A 26968-nucleotide genomic window follows, 5' to 3' on the forward strand; every position below is an offset into this window, starting at 1 on the left:
GGTCAGATGAAACCAAAATTGAACTTTTTGGCAACAATGCAAAACGTTATGTTTGGCGTAAAAGCAACACAGCTCATCACCCTGAACACACCATCCCCACTGTCAAACATGGTGGTGGCAGCATCATGGTTTGGGCCTGATTTTCTTCAGCAGGGACAGGGAAGATGGTTAAAATGGATGGGAAGATGGATGGAGCCAAATACAGGACCATTCTAGAAGAAAACCTGATGGAGTCTGCAAAAGACCTGAGACTGGGATTTGTCTTCCAACAAGACAATGATCCACAACATAAAGCAAAATCTACAATGGAATGGTTCAAAAATAAACATATCCAGGTGTTAGAATGGCCAAGTCAAAGTCCAGACCTGAATCCAATCGAGAATCTGTGGAAAGAACTGAAAACTGCTGTTCACAAATGCTCTCCATCCAACCTCACTGAGCTCGAGCTGTTTTGCAAGGAGGAATGGGAAAAAATGTCAGTCTCTCGATGTGCAAAACTGATAGAGACATACCCCAAGCGACTTACAGCTGTAATCGCAGCAAAAGGTGGCGCTACAAAATATTAACTTAAGGGGGCTGAATAATTTTGCACGCCCAATTTTTCAGTTTGAGATTTTTTTTTAAAGTTTGAAATATCCAATAAATGTCGTTCCACTTCATGATTGTGTCCCACTTGTTGTTGATTCTTCACAAAAAAATACAGTTTTATATCTTTATGTTTGAAGCCTGAAATGTGGCAAAAGGTCGCAAAGTTCAAGGGTGCCGAATACTTTCGCAAGGCACTGTATATACTGTACTCTATATCATCTACTGCATCTTTATGTAATACATGTATCATTAGCCACTTTAACTATGTCGCTTTGTTTACATACTCATCTCATATGTATATACTGCACTCAATACCATCTACTGTATCTTGCCTATGCCGCTCTGTACCATCACTCATTCATATATCTTTATGTACATATTCTTTATCCCCCTACACTTGTGTGTATAAGACAGTAGTTTTTGAATTGTTAGTTAGATTACTTGTTGGTTATTACTGCATTGTCGGAACTAGAAGCACAAGCATTTCGCTACACTCGCATTAACATCTGCTAACCATGTGTATGTGACAAATAAAATTGGATTTGATTTGATTTGACTAAAAAACAATATCAATGGAGAATCTCAATTGAAAGTACCTTTTAGTCCAGCACTAGCCTTAATCTGTGAAATCAGCTCTAAGAGTGTAAAGTCATTGCAGGTTTTGATGAGTTCTTGCCCTGAGTTATTTGCAGGTCTTGACCGAGAGGTCTTCCCCCAAGTACTTATGAGTTATGACAAGACATGATGTGAAGTCCTTCCATTAGAAGAGCAAAGCAGCAGCTGCTAACACTTGCCAGACACCGATAACGATTGTGTCTGTTGCTCCCGGCCAAACATATTTTCAATAACCCAACATGATGGAAGTGGGCCTTTGATGTCTATATACAGCTACAGGGGGAGGAAAGGTTGCATTCCACAAGGCAAACTAAGGTGTCTGTTTCCAAAAATCTGATTCTTCACATTCACCCTGCAGCACAACAAAGGGAAACTCGAGCTTCAGATAACTCAAGTTCTGTGGGACAAGATGGAGTTGGAGGGTTTAAGAGTTGAAGGGTTTGAGGGTGGCAGGTAGCCTAGTGTCTAAGGGCATTGGGCCAGTAACCGAAAGGTTACTGGTTTGAATCCCCGAGCTGACTAGGTGAATTATCTCTCGATTTGCCCTTGAGCAAGGCACTTAACCCTAATTGCTCCTTTAAGTTGCTCTGGATAAGAGCGTCTGCTAAATGACTAAAATGTCAATGGAAAAATGAGCGAGGGGAGGAAGGATTGATGCATATTTGGCTGACCAAAAAGGAACATGTATTAGGCGGTGATGGGGCCGTCGGACCAAAATGTTTTGCTAGCACAGACTGGAATATGTTCCGGGATTCCTCCGATGGCATTGAGGAGTACACCACATCAGTCATTGGCTTCATCAATAAGTGCATCGATGACGTCGTCCCCAATGTGACTGTACGTAGATACCCCAACCTGAAGCCATGGATTACAGACAACATCCGCACTGAGCTAAAGGCTAGAGCTGCCACTTTCAAGGAACGGGATTCTCTAACCCGGAAGCCTATAAGAAATCCTGCGATGCCCTCCATAGTACGATTCGATCTTAAACACGCTCTGCCCTCCGACGAACCATCAAACAGGCATCAATACAGGACTAAGATCTAATCGTACTACACTGGCTCTGACGCTCGTCGGAAGTGGTTGGGCTTGCAAACCATTACAGACTACAAAGGGAAGCACAGCCGAGAGCTGCCCAGTACCAGACGAGCTAAACTACTTCTGTGCTCGTTTCGAGGCAAATAACACTGAAACAATCATGAGTGCACTAGCTGTTCCGGAAGACTGTGTGATAACGCTCTCTGCAGCCAATGTGAGTAAGACCTTTAAACAGGTCAACATTCACAAGGCCACAGGGCCAGACTGATTACCAGGACGTGTACTGCGAGCATGCGCTGACCAACTGGCAAGTGTCTTCACTGACATTTTCAACCTCTCACTGTCTGAGTCTGTAATACCAACATGTTTTAAGCAGACCACCATAGGCCCTGTGCCCAAGGACACTAAGGTAACCTGCCTAAATGACTACCGACCCATAGTACTCACATCTGTATCCATGAAGTGCTTTGAAAGGCTGGTCATGACTCACATCAACACCATTATCCCAGAAACCCTAGACCCACTCCAATTTGCATACCACCCACAGGTGATGCAATCTTTATTGCACTCCACACTGCCCTTTCCCACCTGTACAAAAGGAAAACCTATGTGACTACAGCTCAGCGTTCAACACCATAGTGCCCTCAAAGCTCATCAATAAGCTTATGGACCCTGGGACCCTTATGGACCTCCCTCTGCAACTGGATCCTGGACCTCCTGAAGGTCCACTCCCAGGTGGTAAGGGTAGGTAACAACACATCAGCCATGCTGATCCTCTACACGCGGGCCCCTCAGGGGTGCGTGCTCAGTCTCCTCCTGTAATCCCTGTTCACTCATGACTGCACGGCCAGGCACGACTCCAACACCATCACTAAGTTTCCAGATGACACAACAGTGGTAGGTCTGATCACCGACAACGACGAGACAGCCTATAGGGAGGAGGTCAGAGACCTGGTCGTGTGGTGCCAGGACAACAACCTCTCCCTCAGCGTGATCAAGACAAAAGAGATGATTGTGGACTACAGGAAAAGGAGGACCATGCACGCCCCCATTCTCATCGATGGGGCTGGAGTGGAGCTGGTTGAGAGCTTCAAGTTCCTTGGTATCCACATCACCAACAAATTAACATGGTCCAAGCACACCAAGACATTCATGAAGAGGGCACGACAACACCTATTCCCCATCAGGAGATTGAAAAGATTTGGAATGGGTCTTCAGATTCTCAAAGGTTTTACAGCTGCACTATCGAGAGCATCCTGACAAGTTGCATCACTGCCTGGTATGGCATTTTCTCGGCCTCTGATCGCAAGGCACTACAGAGGGTAGTGCGTGTGGCCCAGTACATCACTGGGGCAAAGCTTCCTGCCATCCAGGACCTCTATACTAGGCGGTGTCAGAGGAAGGCCCTAGCAATTGTCAGACTCCAGCCACCCTAGTCATTGACTGTTCTCTCTGCCACCAGACAGTAATCGGTACCGGAGCGCCAAGTCCAGGTCCAAGAGGCTCCTAAAGAGCTTCTACCCCCAAGCCATAACACTCCTGAACATCTAATCAAATGGCCTCCCAGATTATTTGCATTGCCCCCCTCTTTTCCCCCACTGCTACTTTGTAGTTATCATCTATGCATAGTCACTTTAATAACTCTACCTACATGTACATATTTCCTCAATTACCTCGACTAACCAGTGCCCCCGCACATTGACTCTAAAATATCCTTGTTTTCCATGAAAACATACATGAAATTAGTTGCAAAATAAAAATAGTCAAGGTTATAATGATTTTTAATTTAAATAGTAATTGTGTCTTTCAAACTTTGCTTTTGTCAAAGAATCCTCAATTTGCAGCAATTACAGCCTTGCAGACCTTTTGTTACAGTTTTCTTCCTGGGAAGGAGAGGAGGACCAAAATGCAGCGTGGTTATGGTTGAACATCTTTAATAAAGATGATAACGTGAACAATATACATATACAAAACAAGAAACCGTGAAAAACCGAAACAGTCCTAACTGGTGCAAAACACAGAGACAGGAAACAATCACCCACGAAATACTCAAAGAATATGGCTGCCTAAATATGGTTCCCAATCAGAGACAACGATAAACACCTGCCTCTGATTGAGAACCACTCTAGGCAACCATAGACTTACCTAGAATACTACACTGAACACAACCCCATCAATCTACAAAACCCCTAGACAAGACAAACACATAATCACCCATGTCACACCCTGGCCTAACCACAATAATAAAGAAAACACAAAATACTAAGGCCAGGGCGTGACACCTTTGGTATTCTAGTTGTCAATTTGTTGAGGTAATCTGGTAGGATTTCACCCCATGCATCCTGAAGCACCTCCCACAGGTTGGATTTGGTTGATGGGCACTTCTTACGTACCATACAGTCAAGCTGCTCCCACAACAGTTCAATAGGGTTGAGATCCGGTGACTGTGCTGGCCACTCCATTATAGACAGAATACCATCTGACTGCTTCTTCCCTAAATAGTTATTGCATAGTTTGGAGCTGTGCTTTGGGTCTTTGTCCTGTTGTAGGAGGAAATTGGCTCCAATTAAGTGCCGTCCACAGGGTATGGAATGGGTGTTGCAAAATGGAGTGATAGCCTTCCTTATTCAAGATAACTTTTACCCTGTACAAATCTCACACTTTAACACCACCAAAGCAACCCCAGACCATCACATTGTCTACACCATGCTTGAGAGATGGCGTCAAGCACTCCTCCAGCATCTTTTAATTTTTTCTGCGTCTAACGAATGTTTGTCTTTGTGATCCGAACACCTCAAACTTTGATTTCTCTGTCCATAACACTTTTTTCCAATCTTCCTCTGTCCAGTGTCTGTGTTCTTTTGCCCATCTTAATCCTTTCTTTTTATTGGCCAGTCTGAGATATGGCTTTTTCTTTGCAACTCTGCCTAGAAGGCCAGCGTCCCGGAGTCGCCTCTTAACTGTTGACATTGAGACTGGTGTTTTGTGGGTACTATTTAATCAAGCTGCCAGTTGAGGGCTTGTGAGGTGTCTGTTTCTCAAACTAGACACTAATGTACCTGTTATCTTTCTCAGTTGTGCACCTGGGCCTCCCACTCCTCTTTCTATTCTGGTTAGAAGCAGTTTGCACTGTTCTTTGAAGGGAGTACTACACAGCGTTGTACGAGATCAATTTCTCGCATGGAATAGCCGCAATTTCTCAGAACAAGAATATACTGACGACTTTCAGAAGAAAGTCCTTTGTTTCTGGCCATTTTGAGCCTGTAATCGAACCCACAAATGCTGATGCTCCAGATACTCAACTAGTCTAAAGAAGGACAGTTTTATTGCTTCTTTAATCAGAACAACAGTTTTCAGCTGTGCTAACATCATTGCAAAATGGTTTTCTTATGATCAATTAGCCTTTTAAAATTATAAACTTGGATTAGCTAACACAACGTGCCATTGGAACACAGAAGTGATGGTTGCTGATAATGGGCCTCTGTACACCTATGTAGATATTCAGTCATTTACAACATTAGCAATGTCCACACTGTATTTCTGATCAATTTAATGATATTTTAATGGATTTTCTTTAAAAAACAAGAACATTTCTAAGTGACCCCAAACTTGTGAACGTTAATGTATATATTCTTTCTTTCTTTCTTTTCTTTTCTTTTCTTTTTTAAACTGCATTGTTGGTTAGGGGCTCGTAAGTAAGGTCTACTACACCTGTTGTATTCGGCACATGTGACTAATACAATTTGATTTGATTTGAATGTCCTTCTTTATTGCCTTCCCTAACGTCTCAGATGTACGACAGCTGTCCCAAATCCATCAAGGTTTAGGACTTTCCCCGAATTGTGAAGCATAGCTAGCAAGCAATGATGTTGTTTCTCATGTTTTCATCCATGCTTCGCATGTTGCATTCATAAACAACCCTGGCCTTATGTGCAGTTGTTATCATAGTGTAAATGAAGTCCATGTGAAATCTTTCAGACTTGGTCAGGACTGCTTAGGCTTAGGGGGTAGCGGCTAGGGGACTAATTGGGAAACTTGGAAAGGCTCTGTTGCTAACAAGACACTTGTTAGTTATATTCCTCCTGTTTTTAAATGAAAGTGTGTGTCTCCTACTGTCACGTCCTGACCATAGAGAGTCCTTATTTTCTATGGTGGAGTAGGTCAGGGCGTGACTAGGGGGTTATTCTAGTTTATTATTTCAATGTGGGTGTTCTAGTTTTCATGTTTCTATGTTGGTGATTAGTATGATTCCCAATTAGAGGCAGCTGGTAATCGATGTCTCTCATTGGGGATCATATTTAAGTAGTGTTTGTTACCATCTGTGTTTATGGGTAGTTGTATGTCAGCACTCCATTGTCGTCACGTTTCGTTATTCGTTTATTGTTTATTGTTTTTGCTAAGTTTCACTATTAATCAATTGTGGAACTCAACATTCGCTGCGCCTTCGTCCGTTTCTACAAATGATCTAGACAGAATATCCCACCACAACAGGACCAAGCAGCGTGCTCAGGAGGAGAGTGTATCCTGGACTTGGGAGGAGATCCTGGATGGGAAGGGATCCTGGACTTGGTAAGAAATCCTGGCAGGCCAGGATTCACTTCCTTGGCGGGAGACGCAAGGGGAGAAGGGAGAACAGCGACGACGCCGGGGTTCGCGGCCACAAGGAAAGCCCAAAAGACAGCCCAAATTATTTTGGGGCGGGGGGCACACTGGGTGGTCGGCGGAGCCGAGGTGTGAACCAGTGACAACATGGGAGGAGGTAGATAGGTGGTCGGTTGACCCAGGGAGAGTGCTAGAACCCGCCAGGGAGTCAATGGAACAGTGCGAGGAGGGATACCGGAGAATGGAGTTGGCGAGGAGTATGCGGCAACGCAGGCGTTTGGAGGATCGTGTTACCAGTCCGGTGCAATCTGTGCCGGTCCCACGCATCAGGCCTCCAGTGCGCCTCCCCAGTCCGGTATGTCCTGTGCATGCTCCTCGCACTCGCCCTGAGGTGCGTGTCACCAGTCCGGTACCACCAGTGCCGGCTTCCTGCGACGATCCCCAGTCCAGAGCTTCCGGCGACGGTTCCCAGTCCAGAGCTTCCGGCGACGGTTCCCAGTCCAGAGCTTCCAGCGACAGTTCTCAGTGCAGAGCTTCCGGCGACAGTTCCCAGTCCAGAGCTTCCGGCGACAGTTCCCAGTCCGGAACCTCCAACGACAGTTCCCAGTCCGGAACCTCCTGAGACGGTCCACAGCCCGGAACCTCCTGAGACGGTCCACAGCCCGGAACCTCCTGAGACGGTCCACAGCCCGGAACCTCCTGAGACGGTCCACGGTCCGGAACCTCCAGCAACGGTCAACGGTCCGGAACCTTCAGCGAGGGTCAACGGTCCGGAGCTTCCAAACACGGCATCCAGCTCCATGGCAGGAGCTCTCCTCTGCGCCGATGCCCAGTCCGAACACGGCGTCCGGTCCAGCTCCAGGGCAGGACCTTCCTCTGTGCCGATGTACAGTCCAAACATGGTGTCCGGTCCAGCTCCATGGCAGGAGCCCTCCTCTGTGCCGATGTCCAGGCCAGGGCCGGTGTCCTGTCCCGCTCCATGGCAAGAGCCTTCCTCGGCATCTGGGTCCCGTCCGGGCACAGTGTTCAGCCTGGGTCCATGGCTGGATCCGCAGGATGAGCGGGTTCTTCGGCCTGCACCAGAGCCGCCACCAGGGATGGAGGATCCGCGAGCTGAGTGGGTTCTTCGTCCCGCACCGGAGCCGCCCCCGATTCTGGCGGATCCGCGGGATGAGCGGGTTCTTTGTCCCGCACCAGAGCCGCCTCCGATGCTGGCGGGATGAGAGGGTTCTTTGTCCTGCACCAGAGCCGCCACCGACACTAGACACCCCCCCTAACCCTCCCTTTTGGTTTCAGGTTTTGCAGCCAGAGTCCACACCTTTGGGGGTGGGGGGTCACATCCTGTCACATCCTGACCATAGAGAGTCCTTATTTTCTATGGTGGAGTAGGACAGGTGTGACTGGAGGGTTAGTCTAGTTTATTATTTCTATGTGGGTGTTCGAGTTTTCATGTTTCTATGTTGGTGTTTTGTATGATTCCCAATTAGAGGCAGCTGGTAATTGTTGTCTCTAATTGGGAATCATATTTAAGTAGTGTTTGTTCCCACCTGTGTTTGTGGGATATTGTTTATGGGTACTCCATTGTCATCACGTTTCGTTATTAGTTTATTGTTTATTGTTTTTGCTAAGTTTCACAATTAATAAATTATGTGGAACTCAACATTCGCTGCGCCTTGGTCCGTTTCTACATACGATCGTGACAACTACATACAAATAATGGTGATAAGGCTAATATTAGATTTGATAACAGATTTCATATAATTGGCATGACTTTTTTCACTACAACTTCTCGATTCACCATTGACTCATCAAGGCTGTAAGAGCAGTGTCAGAATGGAATGAAGTGATGTACTTTGTGTGGGGTGCTTTCCACTGACTAGACACAATGGTTTAGTCTGCTGGTAGGATTGATGGGTTTTGGCCCTGGGCTTGTGTGAGTGGTGGTTATGGGGGTATTGAGCAGTGGGCCAGTAGTAGCAGTAGTCTAGGCATGTGTCAAGGGTTTCTACTGTTTTCTTTGTACTTTCTGTCTCGCAGGATAGTTACACAAGAGTAGATATTCCAGATGCCAAACACACAAATTCACACGCACACAGACACACACAGATGCGCCCACACACACACACACATACTCGTTCCAGTCAGTTAGAGTGAAGGCCTATGAAATGGCAGGGCTAGAGGCATATGTGAAGACAATTTCAAAGAATTGCTAAACTGCGGCAGCATGATTAACATACATTTTCCTATATTTAGTACGAGTTAACCAAACGTAGCAGCCGTAAAAATACGCCTGAGTGGCGTATAGTCCCCACATCTGTTTTCAGGGGAAACGCAAGTTAAGTTGAAAATACTGTATCCCTGAAAGCCGTGAACACCACGCAGAGAGTGAGTATGAGTAGACATGCACGTGTTATTCCAATGTGAAGCATGGTCAAGCAGGGGGGAATAAGAGGAACGTTGTTTCAGGCCTTTTCAATTACTGGAATGACCGTGGCCTGCTTCACGTTCACACAGACACTTACAGACGGACGGGGAACCTGTGGGAGCAAGCTGTACATATAGGGACAAACATAATACTGTACCACAAGAGGAAGATATACTTAGAGTGCATTTGCCATTCTGGTAAAATGCATTGTCTATTGTATAGGACAGGAAACCAAAGTAAGGCCATGAGAGCATAGGACAGCTGGACATACCAAGGTCAGAGGGACACACAAAGGAGGGGGTCAGCCAAATGACCAACGGATGGGCTATAGACATAGGACATATATTTTTAGGACAGGAAGAGAAGAGACACATAGTCTACTAGTCCTAATAAGGACAGACATACCAAAGAACACACCAAGCTAAACATAAGGGGCCCATAGGATAAGATGGGCATGTATTATTTTTGGGACATGAATAGGTCCTGTCACCATTATAACTTATCTGAAAGGAGATATGGGCGTTATTGGACGTGAACAAGCAGGATGCACAGATTGGGATATAATGGTGGCAGATGGACTGAGGGAAGTAACTTCATTTGCATGTGGGATGGGCTCATATGTTGTATGTGTATAAATACAGAGCGAGTGCTCTGGAAAAGGGTGTGTTCCCCGGACCATCTAGGCTTCTGACATGTTTGTATTAATAGCCTATATTGAATTCACAAGTTCTTGTAAGTGTTATATTTTGTAACGATCCTCCACGACAAACCCAGTCAGAAAAACATTCTGCCCTATTACAAATGGCTGCTGTGGAAATGGTTGAGTAATCACTAGGGTATTGTATTAAAAAAATCTTAACTTACATGAGGACATGTCCCGTCCACTAGTACCACCATTTCCACATTGAGAAGTCCATTGAACTGGCAATGACAATTTGCCATTGGACGTATTTACAGTACCTTCAGAAACTATCCCTTGATGTATTTCTGTATTTTATTTTCAATAAATGTTCTAAAATGTCTAAATACATGTTTTCACTTTGTCATTATGGGGTATTGTGTGTATATGGGTGATACTTTAAAAAAAAACACAAAAAAAAAACAATTTTTAATGCAGGCTGTAACACACCAAAATGTTAAATAAGTCAAGGGGTACGAATACTTTCTGAAGGCACTGTAATTGTAAGATTTGTAACTCTTAGGATGAATCATACAAGCCGGCTTGTTAGGCCCCTAGGGGTGAAAGGTCAGTTCAGGAACTCCTTCCCACCCACAAACACATATGTTTTTAGTTATGGCAAATAACTCTCTCATTTTATGCATTTAACCACAAGGGTGATTCAGTTAATAACTTCTTATGGCTGCAGGGGCAGTATTGAGTAGCTTGGATGAAAGGTGCCCAGAGTCAACTGCCTGCTCCTCAGTCCCAGTTGCTAATATATGCATATTATTATTAGTATTGGATATAAAACACTCTGACATTTCTAAAACTGTTTGAATGATGTCTGTGAGTATAACAGAACTCATATGGCAGGCAGAAACCTGAGAAGAAATCCAAACAGGAAGTGGAAAATCTGAGGTTGGTCGATTTTCAACCCAACCCCTATCGAATACACAGTGGGATATAGATGAAGTTGCACTTCCTAGGGCTTCCACTAGATGTCACCCGTCTTTAGAAACTTGAATGAGGCTTCTACTGTGTTGTGGAGCCGGATGGGAGCTCTTTGAGTCAGTGGTCTGGCAGAAAGCCAGATCCTGGTCACGCACATTTCACATGATAGCGACCTGCGTTCCATGGCTTCTCTACAGACATTGGAATTCTCCAGTTGGAACTTTATTGAAGATTTATGATAACAACATCCTAAAGATTGATTCTATACTTACTTGGACAGAGAACCCCACTGGCTGAATGGATAGGGATAATATATCCGGAGAGAGCCATGATTCCGTAAAACAAAGTATGTCACAGTCCCTGATGTCTCTCTGGAAGGAGATCCTCACCCTGAGTTCGTCTATTTTATTGTCCAGGGACTGAACGTTAGCAAGTAATATACTCGGAAGCGGTGGATGGTATGCATGCTGCCTGAGTCTGACTAGGGCCACACTCCTTCTACCTCTTCTATGGTGTCTGTGTTTTGGTGCAGCCACCGAGATAAATAAAGCTGCCTCGAAGTTTAAACAAAGGATCCAGGTCAGGGAAGTCAAATTTTTGCTTGAATTTCTGGTGAATGACCACAGATCTTTCCAGCTGTAGGTAATAATACAAGAAACGTTCTGAGGAAATAACAGAAATAAAGACACAAAATGCTTCTAGAAACAGGGTGACCATGTCTGTCAGTGAAATCATGTAAATCTTGTGATTTATAAAGGTCAGTAGTTTTGAGACATTAGTGTCTGAAACTTCCCAAAATTAAGTTCCCATATTTGATAAGCAAGATTTCTACATTCGGACCCCTTTCGTGCAGTCAAATGATCAAATCGCCCTCTAGTGGCCTCATGGGTGGAATATTATTCATATTTTTCATAATTTATTTGATGAGACAGTTTTAAGTTAGAGAGAATCCTTGCCCACTTTGCGGCTATAACCTCTGATTCCTTTCAAGGCCCTCTGCCCATGACCACATGACCGCACTCACCCTGCTTTGCTCTGCTGTTCTGATGGAAACTCACAGTCATACTGTGACTATCGTGATTACATTTATGAAAGACTGTCTTCTCTCTCCTTTCTCGCCACTGTGGTCAGTAGTCGGGTGACTTGGGTCTCTGATTCAGTCACGTCTTTCCCTCCACTGCCTCATTGGTGTTGAGGGGATCCGAACATTCCCCGATGCTGAGACCAGGAAATATACTCCCATTTTCATTCAAAGCTAATGTTTCTGGATTCTGGCTTCACACAGAAATGTTGGACTGGCTTTCTCCAGGGGCGAGATGACTGGGTTGTTGGAGAAAAGGCTGAGCTCAGCATTCATGGCGTAGCAAAGCAGTTGTTAAAGGGTTGGCACTCATCACTTCGTGTCTCCACAATACACATTACAGCCCAGCCAGGAGTTAGACTGTGGGTCTATGGACTTTAATAGGGGGCTGAACAGTCAGAGGTCTATAACATGGATGCGTGAGGGAGCATAGAGCAGTCTTCACACGCAACCTAGAGGTCAAAGGTGAAGACGCCGCTCTCCTTTATGGGTCCTCAGGACAGACAGAGGAGGATAATTGAGGACCATGACCCCCCCTACTGACCAGTTGGGTTCATAGACCCATTGTATAGGGTTAGGGTTAACATTGACCGGAGGTAGGAGAGGACCACACTCAGCCTGCCTCAGCCTTCAGGCAACAGCTTTTGTTTTTACTGTTATTGTAGCTTGGTGAAAGGGGAAGGTAATTCTTAATTTTTGCCATGCTCAATCAAGATAGCATAAAAGCGTGACTTTTTACGTGCTTTTGCAGCACCACCTCTTGATATTTTACTGATCGATTATGATTGAGAGAAGATCAATGAATTTATTATATTGATTATGCACATGTCATTCTCCTAGTCCAATCACTCATATTATCAATGTCTTATTTACTTTCTCAAAAGTTGCATAATATAGGCCTACGGGAACAGAAACTTCACCAATATTTGTATATAATAGATTGATGATGTGTGTGGTTAAAGGTTATCTCCATGTTGAGAAGTCCATCTGTTGATGTACAGTGCCTTGCGAAAGTATTCGGCCCCCTTGAACTTTGCGACCTTTTGCCACATTTCAGGCTTCAAACATAAAGTTATAAAACTGTATTTTTAGTGAAGAATCAACAACAAGTGGGACACAATCATGAAGTGGAACGACATTTATTGGATATTTCAAACTTTTTTAACAAATCAAAAACGGAAAAATTGGGCGTGCAAAATTATTCAGCCCCTTTACTTTCAGTGCAGCAAACTCTCTCCAGAAGTTCAGTGAGGATCTCTGAATGATCCAATGTTGACCTAAATGACTAATGATGATAAATACAATCCACCTGTGTGTAATCAAGTCTCCGTATAAATGCACCTGCACTGTGATAGTCTCAGAGGTCCATTAAAAGCGCAGAGAGCATCATGAAGAACAAGGAACACACCAGGCAGGTCCGAGATACTGTTGTGAAGAAGTTTAAAGCCGGATTTGGATACAAAAAGATTTCCCAAGCTTTAAACATCCCAAGGAGCACTGTGCAAGCGATAATATTGAAATGGAAGGAGTATCAGACCACTGCAAATCTACCAAGACCTGGCCGTCCCTCTAAACTTTCAGCTCATACAAGGAGAAGACTGATCAGAGATGCAGCCAAGAGGCCCATGATCACTCTGGATGAAGTGCAGAGTACAGCTGAGGTGGGAGACTCTGTCCATAGGACAACAATCAGTCATATATTGCACAAATCTGGCCTTTGTGGAAGAGTGGCAAGAAGAAAGCCATTTCTTAAAGATATCCATAAAAAGTGTCATTTAAAGTTTGCCACAAGCCACCTGGGAGACACACCAAACATGTGGAAGAAGGTGCTCTGGTCAGATGAAACCAAAATTGAACTTTTTGGCAACAATGCAAAATGTTATGTTTGGCGTAAAAGCAACACAGCCCATCACCCTGAATACACCATCCCCACTGTCAAACATGGTGGTGGCAGCATCATGGTTTGGGCCTGATTTTCTTCAGCAGGGACAGGGAAGATGGTTAAAATGGATGGGAAGATGGATGGAGCCAAATACAGGACCATTCTGGAAGAAAACCTGATGGAGTCTGCAAAAGACCTGAGACTGGGACGGAGATTTGTCTTCCAACAAGACAATGTTCCAAAACATAAAGCAAAATCTACAATGGAATGGTTCAAAAATAAACATATCCAGGTGTTAGAATGGCCAAGTCAAAGTCCAGACCTGAATCCAATCGAGAATCTGTGGAAAGAACTGAAAACTGCTGTTCACAAATGCTCTCCATCCAACCTCACTGAGCTCGAGCTGTTTTGCAAGGAGGAATGGGAAGAAATGTCAGTCTCTCGATGTGCAAAACTGATAGAGACATACCCCAAGCGACTTACAGCTGTTATCGCAGCAAAAGGTTAAATGTCGTTCCACTTCATGATTGTGTCCCACTTGTTGTTGATTCTTCACAAAAAAATACAGTTTTATATCTTTATGTTTGAAGCCTGAAATGTGGCAAAAGGTCGCAAAGTTCAAGGGGGCCGAATACTTTCGCAAGGCACTGTATGTTCCTTCACCCTGAACTCACTTCTCTGGTCACGTTGCTGACAGAGCAAAACAAATTCCAGACATTGATATAGGGTTAACTAAAGCAGTGCAGTTTTAAGGCAAATATGCTCTCAAAAATGAAGAAGAAGGGCTCCATACTATGTCCTGAAGCAAATCAAATTTGTTTCATTGATAATCTTCACGTGAAATAATAACTGATTGAATTTGACTGTGGATGATCCAGGGTCTATGTATATCACTTTATCTGCAGAGTCTGAATGTCCAGATAGCCCGGATACGCACCTCTTCTATCTACTCCCAGCGTAAGAGGGTCCCCATCACAGAGGGCTACCTGGAGGTGAAGGACGGGGGGAAGTGGAGACAGATCTGTGACGAAGAGTGGACAGAGATGAACAACAGGGTCATCTGTGGGATGTACGGCTTTCCTGGAGAGAAAGGATACAACACTAAAGTCTACAAGTAAGCTTTACTGTTACTAGTTCATTACTGTGGACTAACTCATTCAGCCTTACTATTACTAAAACATTACTCTGGACTAACTCATTCAGCCTTAATATTACTAAAACATTACTCTGGACTAACTCATTCAGCCTTAATGTTACTAAAACATTACTCTGGACTAACTCATTCAGCCTTACTATTACTAGAACATTACTGTGGACTAACTCATTCAGCCTTACTATTACTAGTTCATTACTGTGGACTAACTCATTCAGCCTTAATATTACTAAAACATTACTCTGGACTAACTCATTCAGCCTTACTATTACTAGTACATTACTGTAGACTAACTCATTCAGCCTTACTATTACTAGAACATTACTCTGGACTAACTCATTCAGCCTTACTATTACTAGAACATTACTATGGACTAACTCATTCAGCCTTACTATTACTAGAACATTACTCTGGACTAACTCATTCAGCCTTACTATTACTAGAACATTACTATGGACTAACTCATTCAGCCTTACTATTACTAGTACATTACTATGGACTAACTCATTCAGCCTTAATATTACTAGTACATTACTATGGACTAACTCATTCAGCCTTAATATTACTAGAACATTACTGTGGACTAACTCATTCAGCCTTAATATTACTAGAACATTACTGTAGACTAACTCATTCAGCCTTACTATTACTAGTATATTACTGTGGACTAACTCATTCAGCCTTAATATTACTAGAACATTACTATGGACTAACTCATTCAGCCTTAATATTACTAGAACATTACTGTAGACTAACTCATTCAGCCTTACTATTACTAGTACATTACTGTGGACTAACTCATTCAGCCTTACTATTACTAGTACATTACTATGGACTAACTCATTCAGCCTTAATATTACTAGAACATTACTGTGGACTAACTCATTCAGCCTTAATATTACTAGAACATTACTGTAGACTAACTCATTCAGCCTTAATATTACTAGTACATTACTGTGGACTAACTCATTCAGCCTTACTATTACTAGTACATTACTATGGACTAACTCATTCAGCCTTAATATTACTAGAACATTACTGTGGACTAACTCATTCAGCCTTAATATTACTAGAACATTACTGTAGACTAACTCATTCAGCCTTAATATTACTAGTACATTACTGTGGACTAACTCATTCAGCCTTAATATTACTAGAACATTACTATGGACTAACTCATTCAGCCTTACTATTACTTGATCATTACTGTAGACTAACTCATTCAGCCGTACTATTACTAGTACATTACTGTGGACTAACTCATTCAGCCTTAATATTACAAAAATATTACTGTGGACTAACTCATTCAGCCTTACTATTACTAGTACATTACTATGGACTAACTCATTCAGCCTTAATATTACTAGAACATTACTGTGGACAACTCATTCAGCCTTAATATTACTAGAACATTACTCTGGACTAACTCATTCAGCCTTACTATTACTAGTACATTACTATGGACTAACTCTATTCAGCTATACTATTACTAGAACATTACTATGGACTAACTCATTCAGCCTTACTATTACTAGTACATTACTATGGACTAACTCTGTTCAGCCTTACTATTACTAGAACATTACTATGGACTAACTCATTCAGCCTTACTATTACTAGTACATTACTCTGGACTAACTCATTCAGCCTTACTATTACTAGTACATTACTATGGACTAACTAATTCAGCCTTAATATTACTAGAACATTACTGTGGACTAACTCATTCAGCCTTACTATTACTAGAACATTACTGTGGACTAACTCATTCAGCCTTACGATTACTAGTACATTACTATGGACTAACTCTGTTCAGCCTTACTATTACTAGAACATTACTATGGACTAACTCATTCAGCCTTACTATTACTAGTACATTACTATGGACTAACTCTGTTCAGCCTTACTATTACTAGTACATTACTATGGACTAACTCATTCAGCCTTACTATTACTAGAACATTACTATGGACTCACTCCTTCAGCTGTGGACTTCTGAGTTCCTTCATCTTTTACAGGCTATGAGAGCAGGAGTCAGGAGGGTCAGCTTGTAAATGTTAATATTAGCACTCCTCACCTCCATCAACCCGCCAGACAAGATGATTATACTCATTATCAACACAGTTGAGTTAACCTAAAAGTTGCTGTACAGTGGGGTTAGCCAATTCCAGAATCCATTCTACTTTTAGCACAAAATGCAGATAGGCACAACCTTGCTCTTAAAACCGTCAATAAATAAAAGTCTAAAACTCCCAAGTTGAACTGGACAACATCTTTATTCAGGAAGGGTAGGGTAATATTTCTGTAAGTGTTTTATGTATTATAAAAAACAAGGTTGTTTGTATAATGTTTACTCATCAGGTACTGTAGAGAAGATCATGTTTTCACTAAAATGAGAAAATAACCATTTTAATTTAGTGCACTTCAACAAAATCCAAATCATCTCAATTTAAAGTCTTGTTCTCAGGCTGCTGGCCAAGCGGAGGAAGAAGAACTACTGGGACTTCGGGGTGAACTGCACGGGGAACGAGGCCAGCCTGCATGGCTGTAAGCTGGGCCACAAGGTGGAGCTGAAGGGGAACGCGACCTGTGAGAAGGGGATGCCCGTGGTGGTGAGCTGTGTCCCAGGACGGGCATTTGCTCCCAGCTATAACCAGGGCTTCAGCAAGGCCTACAGGGTGGAGGTAGGTTGAATCATCTGGAACGAGAGAGAGCTTATGATATGATAGAGATGTGAATACTACAGTTTGAGCTGTCTCTGGCCCTGTATCTTGTATTGAAATTGAAAGCATTCAGAAGAGGAGAAAATTATGAAGAACAAGACCCTAGGAAAGTCCTGAGTTGTTAAAGACATGCTTCGGAACTTTGGCGACTTCATTTGTGCATAATCTATGAATAGAATTAGCCACGAAATCCCTAGTTTGAAAGCAAATATTTTTCTGGAAGCTGTGCTGTGCCATTTTCCCAAAATATTCCCCCACGTGGGCCAGCCCCCTAACAATTCGAGTTCAAGCCAATGAGCTAGAGGTCTTCACGGATCCACCTGTACCCGAATACCTGAGACCCAAGCAGTTCCGGATCCAGAATTCTAAATGTCACGTCACAGGTGATTTGATTGTCACGTGTTTCGGGTATGTGTAATTTTAAGTGACTTGTCCAGAAAGGCCCATACCAATCCAAACATGACTGCTTCAATAGAGAGAAATGTTATAATTTATGCTGCTGCTCTTGCTTTTTACGAGTGTGGCGCGTGTAGTTTGTTGTTGTTGTTGGCCAATTATAAGTCATCAAAGCAGCCTCTGTGTGTGGCAAAAGTTAGGAGATATCTAATCAATGGAAGATGGAATTAAAATGACAGAATAAAAATTTAAAGGAGAATGATAGGCTACAATGACCAAAAGCCAACATTTGGGCTGCTACTTAATATTCTGAATGGAGTTGTTATTTGTAACTGTAAGATGAGAAAGTGCATGCATTGCAGCCTCTTTTAGCCTAGCTAGCTAAGGTACTATGTATTCATATTTGATGATATATAACCTAGCTATGTCAGCTATTAGTCTATTATAGTGCGAGTCGGCTTGTTGGTTGGGTTCTGTCTGTCATCTCTCCCTCCCTGCTCCCTGTGTCACTCGCTCACAGTACGGACCCTCCCCCACCTGCTATAGCGGCACCTCTCTCTCCCTGTTCTCGAGCTTTATCACAGTTTTACTGTGGCTATAGATACTTTTGTACCTGTTTCCTTCAGCGTCTTCACAAGGTCCTTTGCTGTTGTTCTGGGATTGATTTGCACTTTTCGCACCAAAGTATGTTCATCTCTAGGAGACAGAACACGTTTCCTTCCTGAGCGGTATGACGGCTGTGTGGTCCCATGGTGTTTATACTTGCGTACTATTGTTTGTACAGATGAACGTGGTACCTTCAGGTTTTTGGAAATTTCTCCCAAGGATGAACCAGTCTTGTGGTCTACAATTATTTTTCTGAGGTCTTGGCTGATTTCTTTTCATTTCCCCATGATATCAAGCAAAGAGGCACTGAGTTTGAAGGTAGGCCTTTAAATATATCCACAGGTACACCTCCAATTGACTCAAATTATGTTAATTAGCATATCAGAAGCTTCTAAAGCCATGACATAATTTTCTGGGTTGACTGTGCTTTAAAGGCACAGTCAACTCAGTGTATGTAAACTTCTGACCCACTGGATTTGTGATACAGTGAAGTATAAGTGAAATAATCTGTCTGTAAACAATTGTTGGAAAAATTACTTGTTTCATGCACAAAGTAGATGTCCTAACCGACTTGCCAAAACTATAGTTTGTTAACAAGAAGTTTGTGGAGTGGTTGAAAAACAGGTTTTAATGACTCCATCCTAAGTGTATATAAACTTCTGACTTCAACTGTATCAATATTTTGCTGTCTTGCTAAGTGGATGGTCTCTACAGAAGGTGTAAACGGTACAGCCAAATGGTTACTTGCATAGTAGCAATATAAGAAATAGATATTGTCAATATAAATAAAATAATATACAGTATGTACAAGAACAATATTAATAACAATATCAGTGATAGACGAGGTAATTATATGCATACAATCAGGGGTAAAGTGACTGAGCAGCAGGATAAAAAAAATAGTAGCAGCAAAGTATGGTGTGTGTGAGTCATTTGAATAGAGGCACTGCAGATAGTGCTAATGACTGGTTCGTCCGAACCACGCATGAACAAGGCAACCTATATTCGGAGAGCCTGTTTCTGTCCTGCCCTTGACTTTGGGTTAGGACATGTGATGTCCATAGCCTCTTCCAGGCAAAACTCCCTGATCTTCTCAAAAAAATGAGTTTGTCTAGCTGTGTCCAGTCCAGGTGGTGCTTGTACAGGCAGATCATCTATGGGAGGAAGGATGTCAGCATTGCGCAGCAGCTGAAACCTGGTCCCGACAGTCCGAGCGCTCCTTGGCGACAACAACACCAGGCTCCAGAGCATCGAAGCTGTTAAACAGGGAATAAAATTAAATCAGAAAACATAACAACATTGCTCAACATCAATTTAACTCCCAAGTTTAGATAAGAAGAGTAACCTCATACAATGCAATGAAAATTATTTTCACCTGAAGTGCTGGTACTGCTTCATCTGTGGCAGCGGCCTGAAGTACGGAGTCAGGTGTTGTTGCCAACCATAGCTTTCCACCAGAACCGTATCATCCTCCAGTCCAAACAGCTGTGGGATGTTAACTCCTGTCACAGTGCTGACTTCAACACTAACAATCTCAGACAAAGTGTTCACTCTGGTCTTTCTGAAGTGCTGCTTGATGAGGCCGAAGCACTTGTCGGGGGCAAACTTGGTGTGGCCTGTGATCAGGAAGTGAAGGTCCAGACTGTTTTCAGGTTCAGTAGGGGCCCACAGATACATAAATAATGTGAGATCAATAAAAGTAGTGCCTATCATGTTGGAGGTCAATTAAATAAATCAAAATGTGTTTATGCATTACATACCAAGTGTTGTCATCAATTCCTTGTAGAGACGCCACACTGCTGCTTTTGTCACATGGGATGACAGCAGCTTTCCACCAAAGTGTTTGTGGTCTGGGTGGCGTCCTGGTAATACTATTGCATTATCCTCTGCATAGTTGTTGATGAAGTTCACCACATGCTGCAAGTCCTCGTGCTTCAGGTGTCACCTGTGCTTGCTTGGGCCAGCTCTCTTTTTGATGGGAGGCATTAGAACATTCTCCTTGTATGACTGGGGGAGGAGAGTCAGGCGTGTTCTACTGATGCTGAAAGACAAATTCCAGATACAAATATTTTTGCATTATTATACAATAGATGCAAAATGGTATTCTGAAATATCACAGTTCATACACGTAATGTTAGCTAGCTAGCCATCTAACGTCAGCTAACATTATCTAGCTAACAGCAAGCTTTAACTTGGGGTCTTTTGTTTAGACGTGTAGCAAGCTAAATAATGAACCATAAGCCCAATACGTAGAGTACTAGCAATACAAACTGACTGTCATAGCTAGCTAAAGTTAAACCAAATAAGTTCAATATTAGCTAGTTAGCTAGATAACATTAGGTTATAACTAGCTATGCGAAATGCCATTCTGAGAAAACATCAGTAACGTTACACAGTTCATACACGTAAGCTAGTGTTAGCTAGAAAGCCAGCCATCTAACCTCAGCTAATGTTAGCTAGCTAACAGCAAGCTTTAACTTGGGGTCTTTTGTTTAGACATGTAACGTTAACATTAGCTAGCTAGCTTAACAATGAACTATAATCCCAAGCCATAAAGTACTAGCAATACAAACCCATTGTCATAGCTACCTAAAGTTAACCAAATAGGATCGATGTTTGCTAGTTAGCTACCTAACATTAGGCTATAACTAGCCATGCGAAATGGCATTCTGAGAAAACATCACTAACGTTACACACAGTTCATACATGTTGATCGCCGTTTCTTCCCCATCACTGTCATCAAAAAGACTCTACAATGTCTTTTTCAATTAAAATGTTTTTACCTAAATCAGGGATTTCCTCATCCTCTGATTCATTTTTCAGAGTCAGAGAGTCAGCATGGCATGATCGTCCTCCCATTGACCTTTGTCGATAGCGCCTGATAAATTCAGGGCAGAAATGTTATTGAGAGCAGTAGCAACATATTTGCAGTTCTCCGTGGCTAACGTTATATCTTTTGAAAAAACCTGCAGTAGAAAGGATTATGTACGCATAATGAGCAACTCATTTTAGAGACACAAGATGCTACACTGCAGACCATTCTGAAACTAATTTCTCGGCATGTCCAGCCCACTCATTATCTCAGCCAATCATGGCTAGCAGGAAGGTTCCGACATTTTCTTTGGCTAAATCAACTAGACTCGTAATTTAACAACTTTATTCGTATTTTTGCGCTCGTGAGCGCTACTTTCAGAACTACTGGCTAAAAAGTATACAAAAATACCGGAGAATCTCTTTAATGTTATGTAAAATCGACATGCCTGCTCCCCTCCCCCTTTCTGGCGCTCGAGGGCACCAGGCTGCCCATCATTACGCACACCTGTCATCATAGTTACGCGCATCAGCGCTTCATTGGACTAACCTGTACTCCTTCACTTTGTTGATTCCCCCCTCTATATCTGTCTGTTCCTCAGTTTGATCCCTGTGTCAGCATTAATGTAGTTTTGTTTCCCCTGTCCAGATGCTGTCCATGTTTTGTTTAATGTCCATTGTTAATTAAATGTTCACTCCCTCTTTCTTCTCGTCTCCCAGCATCTGTCCTTACAGAATGCTGACACCTGTCATGACGTTGGCCTGTGGGTAAGGTTTATGACCCCCCATAAATACCTTTCTCCCTTCCCTCTCTCTCTGACTCTACTGAAGGACTCTTGAATAGCCTTTGTTAAACATAGAGTCTGGGAACATCAAACAAGTGGGGAAAAGGAACCATAATTCGGTAATAGAACCAGTTGAAAATATGCGTGGGTACTTAATGAATATGATGTCAGTTCGGTTGTCATCTGAGACATTATGACTGATGACAGGACGACATAAACTATATCTAGGAAAGTCTACACATTCTAGTTATCAGATTCACATGGAATTGTTGTGCAATTTAAATGTTTAAATATGGCACTATTTGTGAAAAGATTAAATGTAATTTTAGCTTCCAAATGAGAGAATTGGGTTTTCATAAAGTTAGAGCTCTGCTCAACCAGTGGCCCGCCCCTGTGAAAAGACATGGGTTATAAACTATGAAACACCCTTCTCTTCCTCCACTATATAAGCCCTTGACGAAAATGTAACCTTCTGTTCCGAGGACGATAGGACGACGGTCCATACGTTGAAAAGGACTAACATGTCAACTACAGAACTAAGCCAACCTCAGCGTGAGCTTTGGTTGTGAATGGTATAAACTTTAAACTCTTATTCACTAAAGAAGTGAGACATCCTAGCAACAGCAGCTGTAAACGTGGGCTAGGAAAGGACGGACGACGTATCCAGTCTAACACAAAACGACGATACTACAACGTATCGAATTTACCACCAATGACATTCTTCCGAGGACAGGAAGATCTCTGTTGGCCAACAAATACGACCAACCTACGGAAGCGCAGCTCAGAGAAAATATTTATTGCATTTTCCTTTTCCAAATGGGCGTTAATTTAGAACGCATAAGATTTACGATAGCATGCCTTCTCCCTTTGTTCCTCAGTCTTCCCACTCTTTCACTCAACCCCAACCCCCCCTGAGCCCTCTCCTCTACTCCCTGTTCACCCACGACTGCGTGGCCATGCACGCCTCCAACTCAATCATCAAGTTTGCGGACGACACTACAGTGGTAGACTTGATTACCAACAACGACGAGACGGCCTACAGGGAGGAGATGAGGGCCCCCGGAGTGTGGTGTCAGGAAAATAACCTCACACTCAACTTCAACCAAACTAAGGTGATGATTGTGGACTTCAGGAAACAGCAGAGGGAGCACCCCCCTATCAACATCGATGGGACAGTAGTGGAGAGGGTAGCAAGTTTTAAGTTCCTCGGCATACACATCACAGACAAACTGAATTGGTCCACCCACACAGACAGCATCGTGAAGAAGGCGCAGCAGAGCCTCTTCAACCTCAGGAGGCTGAAGAAATTCGGCTTGTCACCAAAAGCACTCACAAACTTCTACAGATGCACAATCGAGAGCATCCTGTCGGGCTGTATCACCGCCTGGTACGGCAACTGCTCCGCCCACAACCGTAAGGCTCTCCAGAGGGTAGTGAGGTCTGCACAACGCATCACCGGGGGCAAACTATCTGCCCTCCAGGACACCTACACCACCCAATGTCACAGGAAGGCCAGAAAGATCATCAAGGACAACAACCACCCGAGCCACTGCCTGTTCAACCCGCTATCATCCGAGGTCAGTACAGGTGCGAGGTCAGTACAAGTGCATCAAAGCAGGGACCGAGAGACTGAAAAACAGCTTCTATCTCAAGGCCATCAGACTGTTAAACAGCCACCACTAACATTAAGTGGCTGCTGCCAACACACTGACTCAACTCCAGCCACTTTAATAATGGGAATTGATGGAAATTGATGTAAAATATATCACTAGCCACTTTAAACAATGCTACTTAATACACTGCTCAAAAAAATAAAGGGAACACTTAAACAACACAATGTAACTCCAAGTCAATCACACTTCTGTGAAATCAAACTGTCCACTTAGGAAGCAACACTGATTGACAATACATTTCACATGCTGTTGTGCAAATGGAATAGACAACAGGTGGAAATTATAGGCAATCAGCAAGACACCCCAATAAAGGAGTGGTTCTGCAGGTGGGGACCACAGACCACTTCTCAGTTCCTATGCTTTCTGGCTGATGTTTTGGTGACTTTTGAATGCTGGCGGTGCTTTCACTCTAGTGGTAGCATGAGACGGAGTCTACAACCCACACAAGTGGCTCAGATAGTGCAGCTCATCCAGGATGGGACATCAATGCGAGCTGTGGCAAGAAGGTTTGCTGTGTCTGTCAGCGTAGTGTCCAGAGCATGGAGGCGCTACCAGGAGACAGGCCAGTACATCAGGAGACGTGGAGGAGGCCGTAGGAGGGCAACAACCCAGCAGCAGGACCGCTACCTCTGCCTTTGTGCAAGGAGGAGCAGGAGGAGCACTGCCAGAGCCCTGCAAAATGACCTCCAGCAGGCCACAAATGTGCATGTGTCTGCTCAAACGGTCAGAAACATACTCCATGAGGGTGGTATGAGGGCCCGACGTCCACAGGTGGGGGTTGTTCTTACAGCCCAACACCGTGCAGGACGTTTTTCATTTGCCAGAGAACACCAAGATTGGCAAATTCGCCACTGGCGCCCTGTGCTCTTCACAGATGAAAGCAGGTTCACACTGAGCACATGTGACAGACGTGACAGTCTGGAGATGCCGTGGAGAACGTTCTGCTGCCTGCAACATCCTCCAGCATGACCGGTTTGGCGGTGGGTCAGTCATGGTGTTGGGTGGCATTTCTTTGGGGGCCGCACAGCCGTCCATATGCTCGCCAGAGGTAGCCTGACTGCCATTAGGTACTGAGATGAATCCTCAGACCCCTTGTGAGACCATATGCTGGTGCGGTTGGCCCTGGGTTCCTCCTAATGCAATACAATGCTAGACCTCATGTGGCTGGAGTGTGTCAGCAGTTCCTGCAAGAGGGAGGCATTGATGCTATGGACTGGCCCGCCCGTTCCCCAGACCTGAATCCAATTGAGCACATCTGGGACATCATGTCTCGCTCCATCCACCAACGCCACGTTGCACCACAGACTGTCCAGGAGTTGGCGGATGCTTTAGTCCAGGTCTGGGAGGAGATCCCTCAGGAGACCATCCACCACCTCATCAGGAGCATGCCCAGGCGTTGTAGGGAGGTCATACAGGCACGTGGAGGCCACACACACTACTGAGCCTCATTTTGACTTGTTTTAAGGACATTACATCAAAGTTGGATCAGCCTGTAGTGTGGTTTTCCAATTTAATTTTGAGTGTGACTCCAAAACCTGACCCGCCATGGGTTGATAAATTTGATTTCCATTGATAATTTTTGTGTGATTTTGTTGTCAGCACATTCAACTATGTACATAAAAAAGTATTTAATAAGAATATTTCATTAATTCAGATCTAGGATGTGTTATTTTAGTGGTCCCTTTATTTTTTTGAGCAGTGTATAATGTTTACATCCCCTACATTACTCATCTCATATGTATATGTATATACTGTACTCTATATCACCTACTGCATCTTTATGTAATACATGTATCACTAGCCACCTTAAACTATGCCACTTTGTTTACATACCCTACATTACTCATCTCATATGTATATACTGTACTCGATACCATCTACTGCATCTTGCCTATGCCGTTCTGTACCATCACTCATTCATATATCTTTATGTACATATTCTTTATCCCTTTACAATTGGGTGTATAAGGTAGTAGTTTTGGAATTGTTAGGTTAGATTACTCGTTGGTTATTACTGCATTGTCGGAACTAGAAGCACAAGCATTTTGCTACACTCGCATTAACATATGCTAACCATGTGTATGTGACAAATAAATTTGATTTGATTCCTTTGTGTAACCAGAAATGATGTCGTCTCCGTCCACCAGGGACGTTTTCTGTATGACATAATTAGCATTTTGTGTATATGTAATTCTGTGTGATTAGTTAGGTATTTAGAAAAATAAATAATTAAACCCAATTTTGTATTGCTGATTCAACTTGTTAGCCAGGGTTCGTGAAGATAACCAAGAATGTACAACTTTCAGATGAGACTGAAATAAGGTGACGATTAATATTGACTGCTATTGATGTAAAATATTACTAGGTCTTTAAGAGTTTATTCGGAAGATAACAGCTCTATAAACACTCTTTCTTGGTGCCCTGACTTTCTAGTTAATTACATTTACATGATTAGCTCAATCAGGTAATATTAATTACAGAGAAAGGATTTTATAGAATAGCATGTCATATCACTTAATCCGGCATAGCCAAAGACACGACACACCAATATTGTAAGCATCAGGGAGTTTTGTTTTGGTTGGTGACGTTGGGTCCGGATGCCGCTGCTGATGGAACAGGGGGTGCCTTAGCTGGCTCATCAGGCTCGAGGTTTCCTTGCCTCGGTTGGCTCGGCAGGCTCCCACCCCACATCATGCCTCAGCCGGCTCATCGGGCTACCACGCAACAGCCGGTTCGTCGGGCTCCCACGCAACAGCCGGCTCGTCGGGCTCCCACGCAACAGCCGGCTCACACGCCTCCGCCGGCTGGTTGAGCTTCCACGCCTCGGCCGGCCCATCAGGCTCGCCCAGGTGGGACGCCGGGTGCCGCCCCTATAGGGGGGGTAATGTCATGCCTGCTCCCACTCCCCCTCTATGCCGTTAGAGGGCGCCGGGCTGCCCATCATTACGCACACCTGTCACCATCGTTACGCGCATTCC

At 43.5% G+C, this 26968-nt stretch overlaps 1 protein-coding gene across 1 annotated transcript in view; it reads left to right on the forward strand.

Annotated features, from left to right (window-relative positions):
* The window catches only part of LOC109891247 (lysyl oxidase homolog 2A-like), a 74568-nt gene that overhangs the window by 23002 nt on the left and 24598 nt on the right, over positions 1 to 26968 (forward strand). The window contains exons 4-5 of the mRNA XM_020483642.2: positions 14749 to 14957; positions 17464 to 17680. Coding sequence (XP_020339231.1) covers positions 14749 to 14957; positions 17464 to 17680 — 426 coding nt within the window. The remainder of the gene's footprint in view (positions 1 to 14748; positions 14958 to 17463; positions 17681 to 26968) is intronic.

Source organism: Oncorhynchus kisutch, linkage group LG5 (assembly GCF_002021735.2).
Source record: "Oncorhynchus kisutch isolate 150728-3 linkage group LG5, Okis_V2, whole genome shotgun sequence".
Classification (NCBI taxonomy): Eukaryota; Metazoa; Chordata; class Actinopteri; order Salmoniformes; family Salmonidae; genus Oncorhynchus; species Oncorhynchus kisutch.